Here is a 9,719-nt window from a genome sequence, read left to right on the forward strand (position 1 = left end):
AGTGTGTGAGTATTTGCTAACCACTTTGAGCCATTTTGCCAAGATTCAATCGGTATCATGTCATGCCTTATAATTGCCGATTTTTGATTTGAATCTTGATGACTTTCTTCGAACCTTGAAAAGTACCATGAAATGTGGTTAGGATTGATTCCTTTTCGCCTTAGAATAGGGAGCATTCGTGATTATGTGGTGGTAATATTCAAGTTGGGGAGAATAAAATTTTGATCTTGGTTGTATTGGTGTGTAGAAGAAAATAAATAATTGCTCAAGAGAGAAAAAGAAAAAGAAAAAAAAAAAAAAAAAAAGAAGAGAAAAAGAAAAAGGAAAAGAGAAGAGCTTTGTATACAGCTAGTTCTATTAAAATAAAAAGATGAACTCTTGAGCAATAAAATTGTGTGATCGATTGATAAGGATGTGTGGATATAATCATGATTTGAATGCTCTCTTAGGAATTGACCCCTTTTGTTTCAATGGCCTTGAGAAATGACACTTCCTTGTTAACCAAGCCAAGCTACAACCCGAAAGTCCTTAGTGATTCATGCTTATATACTTTTTATATATCTTATGCTTAGATGAGTTTATAATTAATTCGGTATGTTTGCGTCATTGTCTGGTGAGTGTTAGGATCCTCCATTTTTGTTCTCTCAGTAGAGAAATACGTAGGTGTGATTCATTCTTGAACTTCTTTTGCTTTGTGGAATTTCTGACATAGAATTTGTATATAGGATTAGCATTATAATCATGGTACTTTGATGAAAACTGGTAAGGATTGATCTTTGTGTACTTTTGGAATTTGAACCATTAAATTGTTCTTGTTTCTGCCTTGTTGTTTCATTTGTGATATTTTGTGTTCCCGGTAATTTATCATTGTTTTGTTTGAGGACAAACAAGAGTTTAAGTTGGGGAGAGTTGTTAGGTGCCAAATTGTGTTTATATTTAGTTTAATTAATGGCACCTTTCGACCGTTTTTATCGGATATTCGTACAATTCCCTGAAGTTTTAGATAATTATTTATAGTTTATAATATTAAGCTTTCATTTTATGTTAATATGTGTTTTAGTTATGATTTTTGTAGGTTTTAGCCAATTTTGGGGAAGTTTGGAGCTTGTTTTGAGCTTTGCAAGAGAGTGCCTGGCAGAAGTATGCGCGCGTCGCGCGGAGATGTGGGCGCGTCGCGCCCTGGGCGAGATATTTTGGAGCTTCCAGGCAGAGAGTTGCGCGCGTCGCGCGCATGGGCGGTTTATAATTTTAAGTGTATTGGCGCGAAGCGCGCTGGAGGGCGCGACGCGCCCTGGACAGAATTCAGAAATGCTATATAAAGGGGTTTTCAGATATTTTGTGTTGGTTGGTTGATCTTGAGAGCTAAAGAACACTTGTGCACTGTAGCAAACAAAGAATCGAAGATTGGAAGCTTTGATCGTCGATTAATCGCCTTTGATGCTTGTTGATCTTCATCCTTTACTTCTTGTGCAAGCTACCATTCTCATGGATAGCTAAATCACTTTTGTATCAAGATAAGATGTAATCTTCCTAGCCTTTTGTATGTTTTTCTTGTGAATATATGTGTATGAACAAGTGATGATCAATATAGATGGTTTAGTTTGTTTATTAAAGCTTTTTCTCTGGTATAAGTGTTTGAGACATCAATGTTTGTATCTAGACCCAACTAATCATCTTTCAAACTATAAGTTGCAGACATGGATTTAGAGTTTGATGTTTACTAAGTATCGGTTCTTAAAACGTTATTTGTATTGTTTAAACGGTGGAGAAATCGTCGGTTAAACAATACGGTAAATCTAACTATATCGTTGCGGACACGGACGATATAGGTGTCGACACGTAATTATATTGATCGTTAGCAAGTTCATAAGCATCTATTTATAAGGAGACATACAAATTTAGGTCGATGAAATCGAATCTTGATACATTTTCTTTAACTTAGAACTTTCATTAATTTACTCTTTGCTACTAAAAGAATTGAATGATCTTTCGCAAACCCAAATTTAAAGTAACATTAACTCAAGACAAAATAGGCTATAGAACGGCGGTGATATCGCAATAATCCCTGTGGATACGATAATAGCGAAAAGTACACCACAATACTCTTTCAACAAGTTCTGACATATATGCTTGAGTAGTGTAGCTACCGTGTAGAATTCTGAGATGAGTGTGCAGACTTAGTATGTGGTCTTGTTCCTTCTTCTATTTTTGTATGTGTGTTAGTATTATCCATTCCGCTTCTCTGGTCAGATGCTAGTTACTTTCTACTGCTGTGTTTCTCTGATGGTGACCAAATTGTTTTAGCCAAAAATTTGCCAAAGGGGGAGTTTATAGATGTTCTTGATTGGCTGCACTTTATGGTAAAACAATGTTTGTTTGTATGGATGTCTTGACGTTATTATGATGTGCTATGCAGAATGTGTTAGGTTGCTAATACTATTTTCACGATGGATGTCAAGCTGGATGTCGTGACATTGCGCTACGTTCAGTTTGATTACTGTTTCTATTTCTGTCTGCTTGTTTGTTTCCTTAGTTATTTCATGAGGTATTTTAAGAAACATATTATTTGAGTGCTAATTTCGAAGTGATTCCTGCTGCCCTATTATTTAGCACTCTGAATTGTGGAGATTGGTTTAAGTGAATTAAACCTAATTTGTGTTTCTCAAGCCCAAGGCCCATACGCTAACTTATTTAAAAGGGCATCTAATCCTAATTTAAAGACTCAGAGAATCAGAGATTGAAGAACGAAGCTTGAGTCTGTGTTTCCACTGTGTGTTTGTGTTTTAGGATTCTCTTGTGAGCCAAGCAATTGTCACCTAGATAATTGCATTGGTCTAGTGTTTTTGTTTTGTACTTTTGTTTTGTCACTCTAAGCTTTTAAGTATGAGTGTTATGTCTCTTGATTGAAGCTTTGAAGCAAGATCAAGATTTGTTTGAAGTGTGTCTTCAACCTGATTTTATAATTGTCTGTTTGTTATCACTGCTGTGATTGAGGGGGAGTAGAAACTCAGGTCTATCACTAGATTGAAATTGCATTGGGTAAGTCTTAAGTGAAGAGTTGTAAACGGGGGAGTTTAGCTCTAAATTAATATTGCTTATAGTGGATTTCCTCATTGGCTTGGTAGTCTCCAGAGTAGGTGTTGTTGTACACCGAACTGGGTAAATAATCAGTTGTGTTATTTAGTGTTTTTTTTTACTTTCTGTATAAATTTTATCTGAAGTGGATGTCATAACATCCTACACGACATCGATCGTGTGATGCTAGAATTTTCAGTTACATAAAACATGTAACTGGTTACTTGCCCCCAGAAATGCATTATCCCCTTTTCACACATGTAACCGATTACATCACTGTCAGTCCTAAAAATATGCATTTTTTGAATATTAAACTCTTTCCCCTTCAACCCCAAAGTCTAAATTACAACCAAAAATCATATTTCAAAATTCCAACAATTACATACACATATCATACGATATTTCTACACACTATACATACACAAATGCATCAATTCAACCACAAGTTTGTAAATAATTCATCATTTAGGTTAATACATTCACAAAGCAATTTCATGAACAAGGTCATACAACCATGGAAATCAAATCTCCACGTACTTAACATTATACAATCCCTTAGAAAGTTGGAACCTCACCCTTACCTTAGATTGATAGTTCCTAAACTTTAGCGATCAAACATTCAAGCCCTAGCCTCTTCTCACTTCCTCGCTTCTTTGTTTCCAATTCTCTCTGGGCATATGTTCCAAATGATACGATTCTCTTTCTCTTTTTTCCCTTTTTACTCAATTAGCCCTTAGACCTCTATTATGATATTCCTTTTTTACCCTCACTAATTCTCATTATTCTCACTCATAATAATCCAATTTAAATAATCAAAATAATTCTAACAACTATTCCTAATTCCCAACAATTATTTAAATTATAATAATTCTCAACGCAACACTCACCCGACACTACGCCACACATTGCATCATCAAACCATTTATTTCATCAAATAATTCACAACAAAATAATTAAATAATAATTATAATATTTGGGGTGTTACAAGAATACTCCTTAATCCACTTTCGGTTGAACGAGGTCTTGCTGAGAAGGAACACACGAAGATGTTACGTGAACTGGAATGTGTAGTCTTAGAGGAAAAGGTGGGGGATCTTTGGCAAATTTAGTAGCGGCAGCAACAACTTTCCGTTGGACAGTAGAGCGAGTGAATTTGGATGCCACCATAGTCGATGGATCTGAAGGAAGGGAAGTTGGAATTCGAGGAAAGTGATCAGGAACAGAGATATGTCCATCGCATGGAAGAGATCTGAAATTCTAACAAAGGAGATCTAGACTTTTAAATGAGCAGGAATTAGATTTTGATTTTTATTGACGATCGACCTCATTGTTCTCTAGTGGTACCAGAGTTGATTAGTAAAAAAAGAGGCAGAGCTTGTTGCGGTGTCTTGAACTTCCAATGGGGCGGAGGAGGAGTTGACCTGCGAGGTTAGCACTCCAATCCTCAAGTCAATAAGAGAATGAAAAGTGTTGACAACTGAAAGTGTAGAGTGAGTCGTGAATCCCAAATAGTTATGGACAACCAGCAGAGCTCTTGAACACGAAATCGTCTACTCCAAAGAGAAATGGAGTATACTTTCTGAACACTTGACTTCTTCCACCTGATTATTAGACCTCGTGGACGACACAACACACCCATAAATACGTCACAAACATGATAAACATGATTGTTGAACATATAAAATTAAATAATATAAATATAAATTTGAAATTGTTACTAACTTATAAGTATTATCAACTTATTTATTTGTATTAATACATTATAACAAATTCTATATCAACAACTTACATTCAACTAGCTTGAATCTCACTCACCCAAAAATACTCGCAACAATATAAATCACATAAAAATTGAATTATCTCACTCACCCAAAAATACTCGCAACAATATTAAACAACATAACACCATAAAAACATTAAAACAATAATCACTTTCTTCCAATTTTATATGTTAATATACCAAATACAACGAACATTTGTTTTGTCAAATATAATATATTTAATGACATAAAATAATTAACAATCAATAGAATATGTCTTTTAAGATTATCAATAATTTATGTCCAAAACAAATACAACAAAATTAACTCAATGTAAATTAACACATATTATGTCATGCATGATGACAAATGCAACGCCAACAGAGAAATTCCGGAAAAACTGCTGTGTCCGCAATGGAATATCCAATCACCCAACTAAACAAATAAACTATAACAAATATTTTGATTATAAATTATTATAAACAAATGACAATCATGTATTTTGTTAAATCAAACCGTAAATATTAAATTAGATAGAAGGTGTGTAATATTTCTTTACCGTTGACATTGATTTTATACTACCATTAAACTCATATTTATGTCAATTATAATATGAACTAAATTTTCATAAATTATTAATATAAAAAAATTTACACTTTCAAGTTTCAATACATCACCACCACCCACATATTATTTTAAATATAATTAAAATAAAAATCAAATACTATTTAACATATGAACATGACTGGATTCAATTTTAATGCATATAGATTAATTCTATATATAAATTATAATATATGGTCACATAAGTAATGGTTTCAAATTTCAATGAATATAATTTAATTAATAATTGTATCTCCATTTCTTATGCAACACCCACTCCGTTGTTATCTTGCCTCTATTCTTTTCTATATTCATCCATCCATCCACTCTTCTTCAACCTTCCTTTCTTTTCTTCCAGATCTCTCCCACCTTTTTCTTCATCATCTACCATTTCAATTTTAAGGTATTTATTTATATTTGATGATTTTTTATATAATTGTTTTCCATCCTTTATATTTGATTTTCATGGTTTATATTTTATATTTGATTTGATTTGATTTAATTGCAGTTTTCATTTTTCAATTTTCTCTTCCTGTTAAGTTGAGACGTACAATCAAGGTAACTTTTTCTGTTATGTTTGTGTTATTATATTATTATATTATATTATTTAGTTTTAATTGTTGTTCTGATTTTATCATGGATGATGCAGTATTTGATATTTCTTGATAGTTATTGGCAGTTTCTACAACATAATTTTTAAGGTGTATAAATTGATTCAGACAATTGCATTTATTCTAGGATAAGATAATGTTTGGGGGAAACAACAATGTAAACCGTGTTCTTCCTGGTTTCATAGATGAGACTCAAATCCAGTATCAAAATAATGCAGCAAATCAGTTGCAGTTGTTTGGAAATTGTGAGTTTTTTTTTTCTTCTCCTTTTGTCATCTGATAATTAAGCTTTTCATGGATTGTAGTTGTTCATTTTGTTTTGTTGAACATAGTCTGTGATTGGAGACAAAGACTTCGACGCAGTTTAACCATTACAAAATACAAAATAAATAGATGCTTTATTTAACCATGATTTAACAGTGACAAATTTTGGAACTTGTGCGTTAGCCTATCTTACATACCTTTAAAGAATATGCTATGTTACTTGCTGTAATACAATTCTGTTTTAAGAAAATAAATGGAAAGAGTATAATCTTATGGCATGTTTTCGTAACCTGAGTTTGTATTCTTGGCCAAGTCAATACATTTGTGTCACCAAAACCACTAGAGACTCTCCTCCATTTCTACCACCCAACTTGAATTTGATAATTTACATCTTCTTTTTCTCCATCGTTTTGTAGTATGAACCTAAGATATTTAAACCACGTAACATTTTTGTATGATATGATCTCCCTCTTTCACCACTAAGATAAATACACTTTTCCTTTTAATAAAATCGTCTATCTCTCCACTCCGTATCCTCACACTAATCGAGACCCCCTAATACATATTCTGAATAGCTCGAATATAAATAGTCCTAACCCCTTTCTTCTCTAGGGATTTCCATAACGTCTCTTTAGGCATTCTATCATATACATTCTCCAAGTCAATGAAAACTAAGTGCAGATATTGTTGATCTATCCGATACCGCTCCATCACTCGTCGAAGTAAATAGATAGCTTCCATGGTCGATCTCTTAGGCATAAAACCAAATTGATTATCAGTAAGCTGAGTTTTTTTGTCTCCTTTCAATCAATTTTTGTCATGACTCATAAGTTTAATCTCTATAATTTTCAAGTTTTCTATTACTAGTTTGATATTGTTATTTTCTATATTTTTATATATATACAAAAAAATGTATATTTTCAATCATCCAATTAGATGTCAATACATTTTTGGTCACATTATCATTTTATGCAGCTCCTTAAAATCTATCTTCCTTTAATAGTTAATGTGTTTTATCAGTAGTTTCACCTCATCTTTCACCTCATCTTTGAATTATGAATGTGCAATGTGTCTTGCAGTACAAGATGGATGTAATGTTGATCTGGTTAACTTTGGAAACGAGCATATCGGTTCCATGATTCCGCCTAATAATAAACGAAGCAGGGATTTGGAAGATATTTCAAATCAGCAAAGGCTTCAAATTTCCTTAAATTACAATGCCCGTCAAGACGAACCTGATCGATCAGCAAGTATTCCAAACCCTAATCATGTGTCTACAGGATTGAGGCTTTCGTACGATGATGATGAGCGTAACTCAACCGTTACTTCTGCTAGCGGCAGCATTACTACCACACCTATCATATTGTCTCTCGGTGACAATTTCAGAACCGAGCTTGATCGGCAGCAAGAAGAGTTGGACCACTATATTAAACTTCAGGTAATATATCAAAACGGATCTTTGATTCGGTTAATGTGCATTTTTTTTGGTTTGTTGACATTTTACTCGTATTCAATTCTTCATAGAAGGAACAATTGTTGAAAGGTGTACGAGATATGAAGCAAAAACACATGACATCTCTTGTTACTTCAATCGAGAAAGGTATTGGCATGAAGCTAAAAGAAAAAGACGTGGAAATCGAAAACATGAACCGTAAAAACAAGGACCTTGTAGAGAGAATAAAGCAAGTCGTTGTTGACGCGCAAAATTGGCACTATAGAGCAAAGTATAACGAATCAGTTGTCAACGTGTTGCGGAACAATCTTCAACAGGCAATTTCACATGGAGTTGAGCCAGAACTAAAGGAAGGATTCGGAGACAGTGAAGTTGACGACGCTTCCTCGTATATAGATCCCAATAACTTCTTGAACATTACAGGCGCGACTATGAAATCTGTTTGCAAAAGCTTCCAAGGAACGGAGAATCTTTATTGCAGAGCATGCAAAGAAAAAGAGGTTTGCATGTTGATGATGCCTTGTAGACACTTGTGCTTGTGTAAATATTGTGATGGATTTATCGATGTTTGTCCTGTATGCCAATTGGTAAAAACCGCAAGTTTCGAGGTTTATCTGTCTTAAAGGGTAAGTATTTGAAAGCAACAACAAAAGGAATATACAAACTTGTTTTTCTGTGTGATTTATTTGTCAAAGTTCTCTGTGTTCAAGTGAAAGTGTTTGTCACCAAGAAAATGAATTACAAACTTGTTTTTCTATATGATTTACTTCATTTGGGACTTTTCTAGAAACCATAGGACATAGTTGATTATGTATACTAAATCCTCTCATAGTATTATTATTATCAATTGCTTATGTCTTCTTCTTACTAGACATTCAGTTTCTGCTTGTTCATTTCTTGTTGTGATGTTTCACTCTTTTATTTGTATGATGTTAACAAAATGTGGATTAATATGAGGATATTGCAATTGGCTACAGTTACCTAACAACTATTTTACCATTATTCATTACAATATAGCAAAACTTGAACAAGAACATGGCATAAGCACTCAAGTTCAAGTAAAAAAAAAAAAAAAAAAAAAAAAAAAAAGTTAATTCTTATTTACCCAATTCAAAAAGTTGGGTAAGGTTACCTCTAGTGTAAAATGTTTTGGGAACAACAAACAAATATACTATTTAATAAATTATTAAATATGAAAAAGTTAAATAGTGTTATGCGATTGGCTGAAGGTACACTACCCATCTTTTTGTGATGGGTAGAGAAGTTGTCCCAAAAAAATATTAAAGACAAAAGCTAACATAAAAATTCATGAAATAATATCATATTTCAAAAAGTTTTGAAAGGTGAACAATCATATTTTTTTTATTTAATCAAGTTCGACAAAGGTATCATGTTTGAAAAACTATGCACTATAATAAGGAGGGGAAGGTCACGTAGCAGACACGTGTTCAAACCCGTAGGCAAGCTTAGCAAAGGTAAACATCTTCGGCCCATTAATTCTCTAACTTGTAACCAACACAAATAATACTTAAAAGAGAATCTTTTAAGACACTCATATAATAAAAACACACTTTTGAAGACTTCAAAATATCCTTTGCATGTGCATATTCGAACACATATTTTTTTTACATTTTCAAGGTGTTTTGGATATATACACGCGAAATCACCTTTTTTTCCAATGTTTTATTATTTAAACGTTGAATCTAAAATATCAGAAATATTTTCGCATATGCACATCTGAAGTCACCTAAAACAAAGATTTTGGACATCTACATGCGAATTTTTGTATGCGTATGTCATTTCTATTTATAACTTCATCATTACATTGATAAAAACAGAGAAACGAACTAACTACACCTGATACGATTTAGACAGAAAAATGAATTGAAAATAACAATTACATTAAATATTCTGAAATACCAAAATACAGTAGATAGGTTGTTCTGAAAGTGT

The 9,719-nt window shown here is 33.0% G+C and overlaps 1 protein-coding gene across 2 annotated transcripts; it reads left to right on the forward strand.

Moving 5' to 3' along the window:
• Positions 1-5,661: 5,661 nt before the first annotated feature.
• Positions 5,662-8,523, forward strand: LOC131650735 (BOI-related E3 ubiquitin-protein ligase 1). 2 transcript variants are annotated; one of them, XM_058920436.1, is made up of 5 exons: positions 5,662-5,841; positions 5,947-5,996; positions 6,177-6,294; positions 7,393-7,751; positions 7,841-8,523. In XM_058920436.1, exons 3-5 carry the CDS (start codon positions 6,186-6,188, stop codon positions 8,387-8,389), a joined length of 1,017 nt encoding a protein of 338 aa, XP_058776419.1. In that variant the 5' UTR covers positions 5,662-5,841; positions 5,947-5,996; positions 6,177-6,185; the 3' UTR covers positions 8,390-8,523. The 2 variants fall into 2 exon arrangements, with proteins under 2 accessions (XP_058776419.1, XP_058776418.1); XM_058920435.1 differs by having other exon boundaries at positions 5,665-5,841; positions 7,838-8,523.
• Positions 8,524-9,719: the final 1,196 nt, after the last annotated feature.

This window comes from Vicia villosa, linkage group LG2 (genome assembly GCF_029867415.1).
Source record: "Vicia villosa cultivar HV-30 ecotype Madison, WI linkage group LG2, Vvil1.0, whole genome shotgun sequence".
Taxonomy (NCBI): domain Eukaryota; kingdom Viridiplantae; phylum Streptophyta; class Magnoliopsida; order Fabales; family Fabaceae; genus Vicia; species Vicia villosa.